The sequence below is a fragment of the Lepidochelys kempii genome, chromosome 12 (assembly GCF_965140265.1).
Source record: "Lepidochelys kempii isolate rLepKem1 chromosome 12, rLepKem1.hap2, whole genome shotgun sequence".
NCBI lineage: Eukaryota > Metazoa > Chordata > Testudines > Cheloniidae > Lepidochelys > Lepidochelys kempii.
In genome coordinates this window covers 8,501,876-8,521,250 of record NC_133267.1, presented here as the reverse complement: position 1 = coordinate 8,521,250, position 19,375 = coordinate 8,501,876, and the positions used below count along the sequence as shown (strand labels likewise).

The following is a 19,375-nucleotide window of genomic DNA, read 5'->3' as shown; positions in this document are numbered from 1 at the left end:
AGCTCTAGCTATGGCCTGACGTGCGGCTTGCCCCAGCGTGAAGGTGGTAAAGTACAGGCAACATATCCAGCTCTACACCACCTGAGGAGTCCCTCAACGGGATGGGTAAGCTGACCGGATGGCCCCATGGCTCTGCCAGAGCAGTACAGCGGCATCATAGCAGGCCCAGGGTTTGGCTCTGTGTATGAAATTCCTTGGCTTGCATGCATGAATATAAAATTCTGGCTGTGCAGAGTGGTAAGTGCAGGAGGCTCCATTGCACAGTCATCTGATCAGGGTTGCAAAAATGTCAGGGAGGGCTCAGTCCTCAATCCCACCCCTCCTCTACCCACTCCAGGGTGATCTCAGTCCTCAATCCCACTCCAGGGTGATCTCAGTCCTCAATCCCACCCCTGCTCTACCCACTCCAAGCTGAGAGCAAAGTCCACCCTTTCTCCAAGAGTCACGCTCATTGCCATTAAAGAATACAGAAACAGTACACTTGCTTGGCGACAAGCCATCCATCCTCAATGCGACCTATTACCCAAAGCGCCGTACTGTCCCCAACGACATAGTTAGCAACCATAATCAGACCATAATCACTGTCTGGATGGTGGCACCATTTCTTACATTAGTAGCTGTGTTGATTGGTTTGGGGGTTGTTTTTTTCTCTCCTTTTCTTCTTAACGCCAGACCTTTATGCGGATACATTTGTTTTTTTCTTATTCCCTTGGTACTGTGGCAGGTCCAGACACCACCTGCCATTTGCAGTAACACCCCCTTGGCTCCTGCAGTATGTTTACATTGCCATTTGTGAGACTATTCCTGATGAGTGTTTTTGTTACTCTTCCTCTTAGTTATTGCAGGAGAGCGCTACGTGGCCCATGGCCCCTCCCAGTCCCCAGCCACTGCTTCACCTCAGCAGCCCCCACTGATTATGGTCTGTTTTAGCAACTAGACTAATGAATGAGGGAATACAAACTGAATAAGCAGTGAAGGCTCTATTAAATTATTACGATGGCCTAAACAAAGAAGACTGGCAAACGCTTGGATTTAGACCAGTTGTTTAGTACAAGATCTATAGACCTGTTCATCTTCTAACACTGGAGAAAACCAGGAGTAGCTCCATGAAAGCAAATAAAGCTACGCCAGTTTAAAGCTAGTGAGAGAAAAATCTAATGCATAGAGCTGGATGGTTTTATATCAGGGGTGGGCAAACTTTTTGACCCGAGGGCCACATCAGGGTTGCAAAACTGTATAGAGGGCTGGGAAGGGAAGGCTGTGCCTTCCCAAACAGCCTGGCCCCCGTCCCCTATCCGTCTCCCCCCCCACCCCCCGACTGCCTCCTCAGAACCTCTGACCCATCCAACCTGCCCTGCTCCTTGTCCCCTGACTGCCCCCTCCCAGGACCCCATCCCCCTATCCAATGCCCCCTGCTCCCTGTCCCCTGACTGCCCTCCGCACCCCCCTACCTGCTGACAGCCCCCCCCAGGGATTCCCACACCTATCCAACCCCCCGTTCCCTGTCCCCTGATTGCCCCACTCCAGAACCCCCCGCCCCTAACTGCCCTCCGGGACTCCCACTCCTATCCAACCGCCCCTGCTCCCTTACCATGCTGCTCAGAGCAGCAGGAGCTCGCAGCCCCGCCACCCAGCCAGAGCCAGCCACGCCACCCGTGCTGCCCGGCAGAAGCGGTGGGTCAGAGCGCTGATGTGGGGTGGGGGGACAGCAGGGGACGGGACGGGGGCTAGCCTCCCGGCCAGAAGCTCACAGGCCAGGCAGGATGGTCCCGCGGGCTGGATGTGGCCCACGGGCCATAGTTTGCCCACCTCTGTTTTATATTAACTATTATAAAGTCATATTTTCTGGTTTGAGTTGGAATATGTAGTGTTGCTCTGGTACGTTTTACATGTGAATAGAGAATACCTGTGCATTCAGTACCATACGAATGGTTTCTAGTGCACAGAACTGATACATTGCTGTAAGTATAATTTCTACGCAGTCTTGAGTAAAGAGAAATTTGTGACAGAACTCAGGTTATTAGCCCTTCTTAGGGTGTGCAGATGGCAGAGCTCCTTATGGTAAACTTGTCTATTGAGCAGGCGATTCCAATGGGTTGTAAGTGCTATATTATAGATGTGTTTGTGGCTGTCTACCAGACTACAGGCCTGATCCAATTCCAATTGGAATCAAGAGAAACATTTCCATAGACCTCAGTGTGAGGTAGATTGGGACCTGAAACCTCATCTAGGCTACCAGTGGCTGCTGCTGTCATACAATTGGAAGATGAAGCCGTTCAAGCACCACTCCAGGTTCAAGTGTGTTCAATTAAATGAGAGGCAGCCAACAGCAGTAAACTGGAACCCTGTGTGAGGTCTCATCGTGAAGCTAGCAAGGAGAAAACTAGAATGTCACTCTCGAAAGCCTGAAGCGCCACTAATGGGAAACACTGGTCTAGTAAAGAAATGCCAAGTAAATTAGGCCAATCGAGTTATTAAATCAATTTTTAAACAACTTTGTTCTAACGCTTCGATGCAAATGACATTCGTCTCAGGTCTTTATCATTTCTTTTTATGTAGGATCATTCATGAAGATGGTTTCTCCGGAGAAGACGTGAAGCAGTACAAGCCTGTGGTCTATAGCAACACTATTCAGTCACTGGCAGCTATCGTCCGTGCCATGGATACCTTGGGCATTGAATACGGTGATAAGGAGCGAAGGGTAGGTCAATATCCAATTGAAATGATGGATTGAATGATTTGCAAAGAGCTGCTTTGGAGGAAAAACTAGAGATTACATAGCATGAGAAGAGGCATATTTGCACAACCCAAACACATCTAGGGGAAGATTTTCAGACATTTCAGTTATGCAATTGCGTGACTAATTTGATCAGTTTGTGCAAATTGCATGTGCAAGTGGCTAACTTAATAGATTTGCACATGCAGTTACTGATATGCACATGCAATTGTGGTAATTATGGGCACAACTGCCTCTCTAAACAGTATGAAAATGGGGCCATAGGTTCCTTCCATATTACAAAACCCAGCTGTCTCTGGACACGGCAGTGCATGGTCTCTTTTACAGGCCACAAATAGGTTCCTATTCTCCTACAAAGGTCCAAAATACAGATGTGAGCAAATAAACTCATGATAACAGTACAGTAGATATTTTCTACCCATTGGAAATTTGCTTGAGGCAAAAAAAATGAAATATTTCACAGAGAACGTTCTGCTGATGTTCAGGTGTCTTCCTTGGGCCTTGTCTACGTGGGAAAGTTTTTTTTCAGAATAATTTTAGTTTTTTCAGGGTAATTGGCCTTGTGTCTGCAAATAAAAATTCTCTTTTTTTTAATTATCTGATTTCTTATTCTTCTTTAACAATCCACTTTGGAAGTGAAATGACTTCTGGAATGAGGGTTTTTTCCCCAGAATAAGGTTTGTGTGGAGGCATGCAGCGGCTGTAGTGTTTCAGATTAACTACTCCACTTCTGGCAGTCTTCCTGCTGCTATGCACACTGCTTAGCTTCTTACTTGCATTGGCATGTCTGTTTACCTGTGTGCCCTCTACTGCTCTGGGGTCATTTGGACCCGATGTCACTTTGCGCACAGCAAGGAGGTCTCGGTGTTGCTGGTTTTTCCATAGGGAAACTAAATCCTGGTGATATTTTCTACCATGATTTACAGAATAGAGACTACTATTGGAGATCTTGTGAGCAGTTTGAGAACCAACATGATGGCTTTGAACTGTTGATTAGTCAGTGACTCATCTCCAACCAATGCACATAGCTTGTCTTTGCTAAAATCTATGCACAGGGGGAAAAAATCATTCTCCATGTCTGATAAATAGTCTGTGACAGATGGCTTTAAATGTAAAATTTAATTTTTTTATGCATGAAATCCTAATTCTCTGAGGTTAAACCCATTCCACTTAGGCTCTGGCTTTACCAACTAATGGAGGATCTCAGTAATCAGGACTATGACTAATGAAAAATTGCTGCCTGAAACCTGTGGATAGCATTAAAGGTTATGTCAGTTCCTGTTCCTGCAGAGAAGGTTCCAACTGTTCCCTTGGAGAATTCCTGTTACACCAAGGGGACTTGAGGACTACCCCTCATGTTCTCCCTGCCTCACAGAAACAGTGTCGTGGTGACAAGAAGCTGAGGTTTGCTTGGATTGTTGCTAACTCCGCTCCCCTTGCTCTTCTGGGCCAAATTTTTAAAGACAGCCTCTAAACTGCAGGGACTCAGCCCCCCCAAATCACAGTTTGAACACAAAATCTGAATGGTGGGTGTACAGAAATGCAAATGCAGGGGTGAAGCTTTGGGTTTGGGATTCTTTGTTTTCGGTGCATGCCCCACTTTTCACAAACCTAACAGCCAAATCTTGGCAGCCCTTACTCAGCCAAAACCCCCCTTTGACTTCTAAAGATCAGTTCCTATAGAAATAGGGTTTGAACAACGCCTGCCCCAGCTTAAGGTAACTGGAAAGGCTTCCATTGATGTCTCTGGGACTTAGATCAGGCCCATAAATAATAAAATATTCTTTGAACATGAGGACACCCTGTAATGTACCAGTGACACCCCCGTAATTTTGTTCGTACATGTCTTCATTATACACAAGTCAATGAACAGACATTTTTTAAAACAATGCCTCTGACACGCAGAGTATGTATGTCCCATCACAGGATTTTGAAAATGTGCAACCAGGCATGTGATTTTAGAACGTGGCTCCACAATGGTGAAAAGCAATGGGTTACTACAAAACGTGATCTGGCATAATACCAACTCTTGGATCCACCTTGAGAAAATCTTGTTTTTAAGCCAATTAGACTCATAGACTTTTAAGGCCAGAAGGGACCATCGTGATCATCCAATCTCATCTCCTGCTCATCACCGGCCACAGAACCTCACTCAGCCACTCTCGTAATAGACCCATAACCTCTGGCTGAGTTACTGAAGTCCTCCAATCACGATTTAAAGACTTGAAGTTACAGAGAATCCACCATTTACTCTAGTTCATACTGGCAAGTGACCTCTGCCCCATGCTCCCAGAAGAAGGTGAAAATTCGCCCATATTAGAAATAGGTATTACAAATCAATGCTTGTTCCACTTCCTGCCCTCGCTATGGGATTTTAAACTAAGTGGTGAAACTTTTGGCCCATGATTTTTATCTTGACAATGTCCCTTTCAGAGATACACTTAAATCTTTTGCGTGTATCAGACTTCTTTCCCCCTTCAATTATTTTCATAATAGTCATAAAAAGAACCCACCTACATCCCGGAGTTGAAAGTGTACAGAATGAGAATAATGCAGTTAATACAAAAAAACTGGGGGGGTTCTAATCAAGTGGAAGAATCCCAAGGATGGGTTCTCAGGAGTCCACTCTTGGTGAAGAGCAGAAAAAGGGTGAAGTAGTTTCATGTGAAGAAGCGACTAATGTCCTGTAGGCCTTCAGGTATTTCTAATTCCTTTCTGGATGTTGTGGTCTTAGTGAGAATTCTGGGAATTGCTCCATACTAGCTCCAGGAGAGAGGTCTCAAGTTTATTTTGAAGTCTGTTGCAGAGAGAAAGGCTACCCACTGTTGGCTGGGCATCTGCCAAAGGCTTTTAGCCTAGAGGATATTGATAGGCTGTCTAAGATCAAATAATTAGGCTTGAGTCAGTTCTCACTGATCTGGTTCACTCGGGGTGGCTGGATTGACTTCTCTCGAGTTACTCCTGATTTACAGAGGTGTAAGTGAGATCAAAATAAGGCCCTTGTGTTCAGACTGCGGCTTATCTGTTTATTAATAAAAAGCACAAGATCAAGGAGAAACATGGGCTATTTCATAACAGATCCTTACATTATCTCTTAGCTGATTGTCATAGTATTTCTTCATTCTCCCTGATCTAGCTATTGTAGAAATCGGTTCTCCTGGCCCTTTGCTCACCATTTGTTCCTTTCTCTTAGTCACTCCTTGCAAAAATGATTGGCTTTAAAGTGTATAATAGTATTTATTTTGATCTTGGAAGAAACAAAGAAATATTATACAGTTTCTGTTTCCCTGCATTTATTAGTTCACAGGTGCTCCAGACAGAGGGTTTGGTGCCATTAAACAGGCAATTTGATCAGTATTATAGCTACAGAATTCATCCCTTTAAAGCAATGCTTTTCCATTTTAAATCATTCCATAACAGGGCCGGTTGGAATGTGGTACTTTTAGGGTGATATTCAGTACTACATGCAAGACCTATGCCCTGCAGTTAGGTCACAAGAAGCAGTGGATATGTCTTGTGGCGGCCCTCTGCACCAGGGTGAATTTCACCTGGGGTTCTTTAGAGATGGAAACTTGACATATACAAATTTTCAGTGTGAAAGAACTTATTTCATTTATAAAGTGTGACTGAGATGAATGACCTTGGGTTTTGTTGTTGATGTAGGACTCATTGGTGGTTTCAGAGATACAAGATCACTTGTTCATATTCACTCCTGCCACTTCCATTAGGCTAAATATTAAGCCTCCAAGAAGAATCATAATTGAATCCCTCATCTTTTGTCAGTCAAAGTCATAAGATGAACATAGTAAGTGCTATACCAGCCCAGAGATCCATTTATTATCAGCCTGTCTCTGACAAAGGCTAATGCCAGATGCTTCAGAAGAAAAGGTACCAACAGCCTAAGGTACTGTAATTATGTACAGTACCTTGCTAGGGAAATTTCATCCTGACCCCAGCTGGTGATCATATGTTTGCCCTGAAGCATGAAGATGAATGGCTCTTGTGAGGTTATTTTAATTATCTTAGCTGCAGATGCTGTTCTTATTTATATGCATCTAATTTATTTTTAAAGTTACTAGAGGCCCAACAGAAGAGTCCATTGGCAGGAAGAATTTTCTTCTATAGATTCTCCAGATTCTCCTTGTCAGTCGTTCATTATTACTACTACTAGTAATAGCTGGAAGTGCATGCTGTCAGAGTCATGTGTAAAGAAAGCCAAAAATGGTGGAGAACTTAAAAATTGGACATAAAGGACTGAATTCCAGTGATGATTGAACCTGGCGAATGGTGGCAACTGTGCATGTAACAATCTCCTGGGTTGTATGAGCAAGACTGCACAGATGGTGGATCAGTTGGCAAATTAACTGTAAAGTAAGGATAGTAATTGGTTGAGTTACAATGGTCTAGGACTGTTGGCAGGGCATAGATACAACCTTTACTTTAGCTGGAAGCCCAAGCTGTTGCACAGGTGTAATTTGTAAAGTCAAAATGGTGAGAACTTAAAAATTGGACCAGATCGGACCAGCCCGCGAAACCCAGCGATGATTGAACCTGGTGATACTCTAAACAAAAAGAGCTCTCCACATGCCTGCAGCTGTTTCCATCACTTCACTCTGACTCAGACTTTCTAGGCTTCAGAGTGACAATCCTAGAATCTTACTATATAGATTGGGGATATTGATGGCCAGGTTCTGCCCTTGGTCACAGGTGTGTGACAATTGATTTCAGAGAGAGTGCATGAGTATAACTGAGGTTAAAATATCTGCTCAAATACCTGTAGTTGGCCCAGAAGGAACATATGTGTATTTCTCATCATTACCTTTCTAACTGGATTCATGGGAGGAAAGCTAAGTAAGATTCAGGCCATAAAACGTACGCCTACAGGTTAGACAGTCCTTAAAAGTGCCAGTATCTCTGAAAAACGCTCCTTTTCTTTAACTCATCCTTATAATCACACTGATCAGTGTAGTTATGTAGGGGAATCTGAAGTCTAAAGTTAGTAATTGAAAGAAAAAACAAATCAATGCAAGTGTTTGGATCGACCATAATTATGGGCAGATGATTGGTTTTCAGCTATTGCTTTGGGAGAGAGACAACTGGGTGAAGTCTAAGGTTAAAAATCTGAGCTATTGGTTATGAAAAATACCTTGCAGTATAGGTCAATGCTGCCCTCAGAATACGTTTGTAGTATGCACCAACTCAGTAGGAATTCTACATTTGTAACCACGCTGAGAGAATCTGGATGAGTTTATAAATTTTAGGGACCCAAACTCACGGCCATGCATAGCCCTACTTGCACTCTCACAAGGTTGAGGGAATTCTTTCTGCGTTTTGAATTCCTCTTCTTTAGTGGTATTTTCACAGAAAAGGAGTGCAGGCTAAAATAGCCTCATTGAGTAAGTTTGTATTAGCACAACGGACTGTAAATCTTCATCAGAGTTCTTACAGGATGATGTATATGTTACAAGCTATGTTATTCACGTAGCTGGAGTTGCATAACTTAGGTCGACTTAGCCCCGTATGTAGACCTGCCCACAGATGTATAAAATGCGTATTTACATAGTCTGAGCCTATAAGTGTGCACTGTGAACTAAATGACTTTTTTACAATGCAGGTTATTGACCAGATATCTGGAGGTGCTACAGTCTAAGCTATTGATACATATTTAAGCATTCTTTAAATGCGTGGTATTGCCCAATTTAAGCCTTTTGCTTATCTGACTCCCTAAGAGGCTGTTGTTTAGGCAAGTGTTTTTAATGCCCATGAAACGAAGCGATCTGTATATTGAAATTCCCTTTGAAAGGTCATTACACACACATATACACACCCCTATTAAGTTATGGCAGCATAGCTATGATGGCCAAGAGTATGACCAAAAAAAAAAAACCAATCACGCTCCCGAACTGACACTGCTATGCCAGCAAACCCCTCAGTGTAGAGACAACTATGCAAACAGAAGAAGTTGGCTTAGCTAACATTATTTGGGAGAGCTGGCAGAGCTATGCTGGGAGAAGAACTCCTTCTGTTCGTATATGCTGCGTCTACACTAGGAGGCTATGGCGGCAGAGATATACCAGCATAGGTTCTGTAACATAAGGCTTGTCTCCACTTACTGCGGGATCGTTGCATGGTGATCGATTCCCCGGGGGTCGATTTAGCGGGTCTAGTGAAGACCCGCTAAATCGACCGCTGATTGCTCTCCCATCGACTTCAGTACTCCACTGAAACGAGAAGCATAAGGCAGTGTAGATACCGCAATAAGCTGACCTAAGGTACATCAACTCAAGCTATGTTATTCACGTAGCTGGAGTTGCATAACTTAGGTCGACTTAGCCCCGTATGTAGACCTGCCCATAGACATAGCCTATATCAGGGATTGGCAACCTTTGGCCCACAGCCCACCAGGGAAAGCCCCTGGCTGGCCAGGCCAGTTTGTTTACCTGCCGTGTCCGCAGGTTTGGCCAATCGCGGCTCCCACTGGCCGCAGTTCGCTGCTCCAGGCCAATGGGGGCTGTGGGACAGGCGGCCAGCACATCACTCGGCCCGCGCTGCTTCCTGCAGCCCTTGTTGGCCTGGAGCAGCAAACCATGGCCAGTGGGAACTGCCACGCGGCAGGTAAACAAACCAGCCCGGCCCACCAGGGGCTTACCCTGACAGGCCGCATGCCAAAGGTTGCCGATCCCTGGCCTATATCATAAGTGACAGGACCATAACACATATGATCACTTGGCAGCTTTTCACTTTTTATGTTGCAGTCATTTGAGTTAAGCAAGTACACGCGCAAAAAAAAAAAAAAAGCGCATCTCATGTGATTCTGAAAGGAATAAATAATTGCTCCTGGTCTTGCATCTTCCCTGCCCAAGTTCCAGCCCCTCGTGAAAGAATGAATGAGTTAGGAACCTCAGCATGGAAATATTCCAGCTGGTAGTTTCCCAGCAAAAACATTAGCACCTGCCAATTACTAGTGGGATATATTTTGTTAAACCTCTCCATCCTCAGAATTGTAGGAGCTGTAATAATATATAATATCCCACTCTACCTCAGTCGGGGAATGATTTTCTAGGGCAGTCTGGTACCAGTCAGCTCTGAGCTCTCCTTGGCACAACCATACTAGCAGATTTGTGAAAGAATTGTGGGTTTTATGATAAAAACATGAAATCTGGCAGAGTCTTAGGACATGACCTAATCAAAATTTTCAGGTACGGGGCCATGGTCAACTCATGCCATGTTGGCTGTAGCAGCCATTTTAAGTTCTGAATGCATTTTTTCTACTGATTGATTGTTTATGATATTAAACCATCCCAGTGAGGTTTTGTGTTTGTACATTTAGATTCCTATTGTCTTAGGAGTCCCAAAAACAAAAGCAATGAAGTGTGACGGGTTGAGGTTATACAAAAATAGTAAAAATTAACATGCTCTGAAGTGTCACCAGAGAATAGTTACTAAAATATTGATTATACAGAAAAAATAATAAGTTTACAAGCATCTATTCATGAATAGAAAGTTATATTTCTCTAACAACAATAATTCAGATTGATCTATGCATAACAGGACATTTCTGTGTCTCAAAAAGATGGAAAAGGCAGCTTACATAAACATGCAGCCTAAAACGAATGAAGAAACAAGAAGGACTTTTCAGTCTTCAGTTTATTGAAACATCTCATTCCCCACCATTTTTCAAGGAGGAGAGCTGCAGTTTGGTCTTGGAGGTCTCCTTCACAGGAGGCCTGCTGAACAAGGGGACTTTATTTCACTTGATAAGCTCTGTTAATGGCTTGGTTTTGTCTTGCAATCTCTGTTACAAACATGTCATACTGCTTCTGCCCAGTCTTTTCAGTGTCCCTAGCAGAGACAATCACAACAGGGCCTACAAATGTCTTTGGTGTTCAGTTTAACTAAGTCTACACTCTCTTCTGAGAAGGGGTTGCTCATGTCTTCTATGACCTCAACAATTGCCTGGTTATGCCATGCAAAAGAAGTCTGGACACCTTTCACCTGCTCATGGTGCTTTGTGTTAGACCCTTTTCTGGTGGTTCCTTTCTCTGCTGCGGCTTCAAATTCTCCTGTCAGCCTGGCCACTTCTGGTCCCGCTGTCATCTGGTGCTGAGAGTCCTCTGGCCTTTGTGTTACTCCAGCAGCTCCACCATCCGCTTTGATTCTGGCAGTGTTTTGCTCAGGAGCTTGGTAAAGCTCAATTGCAGAGAAAGCGTGCTATGTCTTGCAAACTGTAAAGTTCTCCTTTAGGAACTCTCTAGCTGTGTCTGGAAGCATTGTGTGAAGGCTTTACCATATCGTGGAGGTGAGCAGGCACCCAATGAACAGGAACCAACTGAACAATAATTAGTATGATCTAACGCAAAGAACCAGGGTGACAGCTTTCTACGGCATTCAGTGTAGAGAGCAAAGCATGCCTGGTGGATTGACAGCACATCTGGGTCAATACAAGGAGCTCCGGATGAAGTGTGATATGCCAGAAGTGGAACGATGGGTTTTCTAGTTTTTTCTTGTCACACCGTGACAATACCTGTTAGTGCCTCATCTTCCCTGAGACCTTGGGTAAACTGTCTGTATGCATTTTGGAGCAAGATGTACAGAATACTGGCAGTTGGGCACACCTGGTTCGTGTGACATGAGATGCTTTCATGAAGGAATAAGCCATTCCTAAAGAGGCTACTTTGGCCTGAACAAGGGCTTCCATCCATCCATGGTCTTCTAGCCAATCTCCAATCAGCTGTTCACTTGACATCTCCAAATGAAGACCACCCAGCATAAGGACAAATTTTTCCTCTCCATAACCAGCAGGTCAGGTCCGCTGTATCTGTCTGGTTATGGTGAAAAGGGGAGGACCCACAGTGGGTTTAGGTGGCATACAGCATTCCTTATCACATCTGTGGCACGACAAATCATTGACAGAGTCTTGGAATCATCTGGAAAGAGGGGATGAAGCACAGTAATGGCTGGGGCAAAATCTGGCACTGTCTGTTTGCTGTCGTGGTAAGCTGCCCAGGGAATGTCTTGATCTCCATTAAAGGTATTCAGATTTGCTGCTTGCCTTGTTCAAGCCCCCTGCATTCTTCTTGCAGGGCTTAGGTAATCAGTTGGCTGTCAGTCTTGATTTCAACATTTGCAGCAAGGATGATTTTCTTCAAGATCAATGGAGGGAAAATTGTGTAAGACCCAAGAAGTGATGACAGTCTTCTTCACTGATGCTGCAGTCTCTCAGCCCCGGGTGGGAATTCCATGGACAACTCCCTCCACTTGAATACTGGATGGTGAAAAAGTGATAGCCCAGTTCCGTGGAAGGAGTCTGTTGCTATGGTAGGGCAGGGCTTGTGGTCTCTGTTGTCTATGGTCACAGTAGCGAACAGATCACCACAAAACTTTAGAGGACTGACTATATTCTCATCTTCAAAGTGTTGGCATGCCCTGTTTGCCATGCTGGTAGAGATGGCCAACGCTGTCATAGGAGATGGACAATCCAAGTTTCAAGAAGTTATCTACTAGTTCACTTTTTCATGTCTGTGCATGAAGCATCAAACCAGCACAGATTGGCAAAGGTAAGTCTCAAGCATTGTTGTGGTACAAACTTTTTGTGCCTTCATGGCATTGGATGTTACTTTGACACAACTGTTGCAATACAACAGCAAGGGTAGCTGTATTAATGGACACTTGTTCTGACTGTATTTTAATGTTCGGACCATCCAATATCATGGACATCAGTGCCAATAGTGATTCCAGCATCCTGGGTCCAATGATCCAGTACACTGTGTTTTCATTTGAAACATGTACCTTCAAATAATTTTTGCTCTTTGGGACAGGTGAAGTGCTTCTTTGTCACAGTCTTCCTCATGTGCTTTTTGGAGGACATGTCCAATATCCTGATTAAAGCCAAAGATCGCATCAGGTCCTTCTTTGTGTGCTTGGGGATCTGGAATGTGTCAAAGTATACGGGATTTTAATTCAGTGCTGTGAATGCGCCCAGCCAGTGTCACTTCCAGATATTTTAGTGTAGTTGTATAGAGCCCAGGGAGATCTGCTAGTTCAAAGACATCTTCATTTAGTCTTGTCTCTGCAGTATATCAGTTCAGCAAAGGCAAGCCCAGTTTTCTTGTCCCTGACTTTGTTAGAAAGAGACACCAAACATCTTGCATGAGACTTTGCCTCTTGGACCACAGAGTCCCCTGCGCTTAGTTTTGCAAGCAAGGTTTGGTCTTGCAGCTGAAGTGCACGCTTGTGGGCTCGACGATCGATGCTGAAGGTAGAAGCTTCATGGGGGCCTTTTGACGGTAGATTCATGTCACAAATAAAGCAGGCTTCTTTTTCTGGGGTGCCTTTGTGTTGCTCAATTAAACATGCATCTGTCCTCTGCAGTTTATCTGGCTTCATCCACAACTTTCTTAGGGTTTTTTGCCCTCTCAGCTCTTTTAAGTGTGGTCCTGTTAAAACTTGATACAGCAGGATTTGTGCCAACATCCATGGGTCTTGGTCAGAGTCTTTTTAATACTATCGCAGTCATCTAATCTACACATATCTATCGGTATGGGAAATGCATTCAGCTTATGAAAGTCTCTGGCATTGTTTGATAGCCAGATCCAAAATGCGCTCTTTTTGATTCTGCTGGATTAATCAACTGCACCTGTGTCTCCCTGACAAAACACACACTTGCCCCAGTCAGTGGAGGAATAGGATGTCTTCATTGATGGATCTGGCTCTCGAATAAACATGTATCTTTCTGATATGTTAGAAGCTCTAGTAACAGCTAATAGGAATATCATATCTTTTGCTGCTGTAAACAGTTAATATTGCCCAATCACCACGCAGCTTTCACACCACCAATGTAGCATCTGAAAAAAAGACAGAACTGAGATTAAATTCTGCCAAGATTACACTGACAATCCAAATTAGTACAAAATGTGTCCTTATGCCAAACTTAAGGTCACAGTGAAGCAAAACCAAAAACACACGCCTTGTACGTCCAACTGTAAAACGACATTATTTGCCGATTAAGGCGATGTTGTTAAAATAGCAGCCACAGCCAACATGAGTTGGCGAACACCCCATATCTGAACATCTCGATTAGATCAGGCCCTAAGACTCTGGCAAATTTCATGCTTTTATCATAAAACCCACAATTCCATCTTGTTTTGCATAGAGCTGATCAGCTATAATGGCAAAATAGCAAGAGGCCTGAATGTTCATTTTAAAACACTGAATTGGCGGCAAAGACAGCTGTATATATATGGGATAGTATCGATGAGTTCATGTACTTGTGGAAGTGCCTTGGTGTGCCAGAGAAGGAGCCTGTGTCTGTATTTCTCTCCCTCTGCTCAGCACGTGTGTTACACCAAGTTAAGTTTCTACAAAACGCTCACTTAGGCCTCCATACTTAAAGTCACACCTGTCTGCTTAGGTGCAACTCGGACACACCTTCATGAAATGGTCTTTAAATTTGACGCTATAACTAGAAAGAAATCTGCCTTTGTTTAACTAATACACTTAGGAGCCACAAGACAGGAATGTTGCAAGAAAAGCAACTGACAATGGTGAAATAATGTGTTAAATAAAGCAAGTCACTCCCAGTTTTAACGTTGACCTTCCTTGCGCCTTTTCTGTCTCCTCCGCATGTTCATTACCATTATTTACACATCAGATAAACACATGTACAGGGCTTTAATGGGAGTCTAACAGCACCTTACACACCCTGTTTAGTTTGGTGCTATGAGCATGCAGGAGAGTTTTACTGGGTGGAAAATTTAAGCTTTAAGGGGTGAGATCACGTAAATCCAATGATTTTATTTAAAACTCAACTATACCAAGGCCCAGACAGCACTGTTATAACCTCCTACATGACAGGTAATGTTTTGGAAAGATGCTGCTTCGTGTTCCATAGCAGGCCTTTATAGAAACCATAAAAGAGACAATCCTTGAAATAATCCATCTCAAGTTTTACATGGAACTTGTTGCTTGCTGGCTCAGGACATTTGCGGATTTTATTTACTTTCTGGCGGATGAGTGGTCATGCTATGTGTATCCGGTTGCTTTTTATTTTATTATTGAGGGCTTACTGTATTAAAAAGGCTTTCAGTAACTTGGGACAGACTCTAGAGCTGATAGACAGTGAAGCTAGCCGGCAAGTCATGTGACCTTTAAGTTAACCACAGACAGCCATGGCACCTTCTCTTGCCAGTATTTATTCAATAGAATGAGACCTGGAACTCAGCGAGACCTCCAGTTTTGCTGCACGTAGTGGAGAATGCAGACAGGACCCGCCACACTTCTATATGGTAGATTTATCATAAGAACATCAACAATTATATTCTGTTGTAGCTAAAAGGAATTTCCACCATGGTAAGTGTCATGACGACACATTAGCTAGGGCTGCTGTCACAGGATATCCATCTGGCACTCAGCAATTTTAGGGACAGGTGCCCCATACTAAATTAAATAGGCTGATAAGTCTTTATGTCCATGTGTCGAGGTTCGTTCCCCACTCTGAACTCTAGGGTACAGATGTGGGGACCTGCATGAAAGACCCCCTACGCTTATTCTTACCAGCTTAGGTTAAAAACTTCCCCAAGCTAGCAACTTTGCTTTGTCCTTGAACCGTATGCTGCCACCACCAAACGTGTTAAACAAAGAACAGGGAAAGACCCCACTTGGAGACGTCTTCCCCCAAAATATCCCCCCAAGCCCTACACCCCCTTTCCTGGGGAAGGCTTGATAAAAATCCTCACCAATTGGTACAGGTGAACACAGACCCAAACCCTTGGATCTTAAGAACAACGAAAAATCAATCAGGTTCTTAAAAGAATTTTAATTAAAGAAAAGGTAAAAGAATCACCTCTGTAAAATCAGGATGGTAAATACCTTACAGAGTAATCAAATTCAAAACATAGAGAATCCCTCTAGACAAAACCTTAAGTTACAAAAAGACACAAAAACAGGAATATACATTCCATCCAGCACAGCTTATTTTACCAGCCATTAAACAAAAGAAAATTTAACGCATTTTCTAGCTAGATTACTTACTAACTTAATGGGAGTTGGAAGGCTTACATTTCTGATCTATTCCTGGCAAAAGCATCACACAGACAGACAGAACCCTTTGCCCTCCCCCCTCCAGATTTGAAAGTATCTTGTCCCCTTATTGGTCATTTTGGGTGAGGTGCCAGCGAGGTTACTTTAGCTTCTTAACTCTTTACAGGTGAAAGGATTTTGCCTCTGGCCAGGAGGGATTTTATAGCACTGTATGCAGAAAGGTGGTTACCCTTCCCTTTATATTTATGACACCATGGCTAAGCCATCCCTCCCTTTTTCACCTCCCTGCCCCCTCTTCCTGGAATACCTGATACGATGAGGTATGTTTCCATAACCGTCATTCGCATTTTTGAGCAGCAAAGGATAATCAAAAAATGCAGTGAGTTTCTCAGGGAAAAAGAAAAAGGGTGCTTGTTATGTTCACAGTCTGTCTTGTTGCTATGAGAGATGGTTGGCTCGTTCAGGGACAGATTTTTTGTCACTAGCTGAGATGGCCCAAGGCATTCGGTTTTAACTAACAAAAAAAGGGAGTGATGGAATGAGAGCAATTGAGAGAGAACTGAGGATGAATGCTGGAGAAGGGAAACATGTTCTGTGTGTACAATGGATGCCCCAAATGCCCCATACAGCAAGAATCTCTGAAGTGGGAAGCTGTTTGATACACATTAGGTTAATGCTTTTTCTTCTTCTGTCCTCCCCCATGCTGTCCCTCCCCCGGTCCCCTACAAAGTGCTGATACTGAGGGAAATCTCTCTCAGAGGAAAAGGAACAAAACAGGGATGAGATCCATGCCTTGCCAGGGAAACGAGCATTTAAAGCTCCATTTGTGCAGTGTAAAAATGCTCCTATAAAAACAGAAGTCGGGTCGGTAGGTATAGGAACCCGCCTCCTCGGGACAGTTCTGTAAAGTGCAAGGAGGTAAGGTTTTCAATGGCCAATGAGAAGTGAGGTCCACAGGGCTGAAAGCCCTCAGCAGTGAGTGGCTTTAGGCCATGGGGTTATTCCAGCTCAGCTCAGGAGATCTTCATGGCAGTTGCTTTGGCGAGGAACACAGGTTCTCCTGGTCTTTGTTGCTCTGCACAGCTGTAGTCAGAGCTCATTCTCACAGGCTGCACTGAAGTATATATTGATATATTCCTTTACCCCGCATTATCCAGGTGTCACTCAAAAGCTGCCCAAATAAGCTGCTGAATTTCCTTTGGATCTCAGCTGCCTCTTGCATAGACCTGCCTAAAAAAGCACAACTTTCTAAAATACAAGGTTGCTCCATTATTGATTCATCAGTCGATCTTCTTCCAGAATGTCTGTTCCCCAGAGCACTTCTGTATGTCCGCATCATGAATTCTAAGAGGAATGCATTCAAAGCGGCCACCAGAGTGTGTGCACTGATGGTCATTGCCATCCTTAATGTGCCAAAAGAACTAAGCTGAGTCTAAAGTCAGTTCATTCACACCCTGGTCTGATGTGCCTGGCCCCATTCCCTATAAGAGGACCATATGAGAAAGGCTCAGTGACACGTTTGCAGAGGAAAGAAAGCATGAAAATCCAGAGAGCTGGTGGAACAGGCGGCTCAGTGAAGTTTCGGTTGACTTTAGCAAACCAGGTTAATACACAGCGATACCTCCCAGCTGCAGAACAGGTCATTATTCACTGAATAAAGGGTAGGGGACCGTCCTTTTAGGATCATAGAATATCAGGGTTGGAAGGGACCTCAGGAGGTCATCTAGTCCAACTCCCTGCTCAAAGCAGGACCAATCCCCAATTTTTGCCCCTATCCCTAAACGGCCCTCTCAAGGATTGAACTCACAACCCTGGGTTTAACAGGCTAATGCTCAAACCACTGAGCTATCCTCCCCCCAGCTTTTAGAGCTGAAGTGGCAGCTGTTCCCATAGATTATTGGGTGCAGAATACTGGAACCACAATAGAGCTAAAGAGAAATAGCCATTTCAATCTCTATTCAAAAGAAGAGCAGCTGGGAAAGTCTCTGGGCCCAATCCTCAGCTAGTGTAAATTGACATACCCACAGTGACTTGAGTGGAGTTAGTGCTGATTCACACCAGCAGAGGACTGGCCCTCAGTGGTTCAGTCCTGGCTGTTTAGATGGTGACGAGGGACATAAAGTGGTATTGGCTCCAACACGAGAGGAAAGAAGGCTCTGCCCAGCCACTGTGGACACATTTCACATCAATTAATATTTAAAACCAACTGGCTGGGGCTAAGGGCACTTATAACTGTTGGCACTGAAAGAAATAATAAATGGAAAGTGTAGCGCACCCGGTGCTCCAGATTTGTTTATGAGTAATAGCTCTGGAGCTTATTATTTTATTGCCACGATTGAGTAAAATGGGTAGGGTTAGGACTCCATGAACTCTTTGCACGGAATCCCAACTGCACCCAAGATCAGAATGATGCACCTCGGCCTATGAAAGCTCTGCAAGCCTTGGGTTCACACGGCCTGACCCCACACCTCCTCTGAGTAGGCAAGTTCCAGGCCCTGCAGAGGGAATAGGGAGTGACCACACAGCACTCCTCTGAAGATCAGGAGATCCACCAAGAAAGGACAAGCCTTCATGGTCCTCAAGTTATCTCAGGACGAGCATGGGACAAAACCTGGAGGAGAGCCAGGTGAGTAGGTGTCTCATGTGGGGGAGACAGATGGAATAGGGTGTTTTGTGTTTATAGAACCCAAACCTCAACCAGCAAAAGGTAGTTCATTGTCAATGCTCACAGAGCAAATTCTGCTGGGCTCACAATTCCATAGCACATCCAGCAGCAAAATCCAGGATATAGCACATTTCATCTGGGACTCTGTATTGGAATTGTTTCTGGGTATGTGTTTAAAATAAGAGAACATTAGGATTAAATAGCTGTGCCATTAGCTAGCATGTGCATGGTAATACATGAATTAATCACAGCAACGTACTGGGTAACATAAATGTCACCAGGGGATGGAATAAGGCTTTGGCATTTATTGATGAAAGGCAACGCTCTGGACTAACCCATCAAATGGTGGCTTTGCTAAGGCAATGCAAACTATTCAGTCAACTGTATGTTCAGACTAAAATTAAAAGGATAAATGGACCAGATTCAGTTACACTGGTGTAAAGCTGGAGTGATTCCAGTGTAGTCAAGAGTTACTCCAGTTTTCCACCAGCATGAGAGAGAGCAAAATTTGGCCCATTATTTTTACATAAAGCCTTAACCCGTGCCCCTTGAACCCGTTAAAAAACGCATTACACTGAGTCGTGCAGGATGGGACCATAACGTCTGTGGATCAGTTGCATTAGGCACTTCACTGATGTACAGATGTGCACAAATCTGATCAAAATCTACAGAACCAAGACTGGCATGGGAGCTTATGGATGCAGCCCCATTACTCCAGCAGGATTCTGCATGGGGGTCACGGTTCATGCTAGCAAATCCTGTTGCAGGATTAGGACCTAAATGAGTGAGAGTAGCAGGAACCCAACACCCCTCAAAATCAGGCAGTAAGATTCCAAAGGATAAAACCCCACAAAATCAGCCACCAGGTCCTGTGCCAGGGGATTTCGGCCTGGTGCAATTCCCATTAAGTTAATGGAAAGGCTCCCCCTGACCCC

At 44.1% G+C, this 19,375-nt stretch overlaps 1 protein-coding gene across 3 annotated transcripts in view; it reads left to right on the top strand.

Moving 5' to 3' along the window:
* The window catches only part of GNAO1 (G protein subunit alpha o1), a 299,044-nt gene that overhangs the window by 89,676 nt on the left and 189,993 nt on the right, over positions 1–19,375 (top strand). For all 3 annotated transcript variants that reach the window (XM_073307480.1, XM_073307481.1, XM_073307482.1), the window contains exon 3: positions 2,560–2,701. In XM_073307480.1, the coding sequence (XP_073163581.1) occupies positions 2,560–2,701 (142 nt within the window). The remainder of the gene's footprint in view (positions 1–2,559; positions 2,702–19,375) is intronic.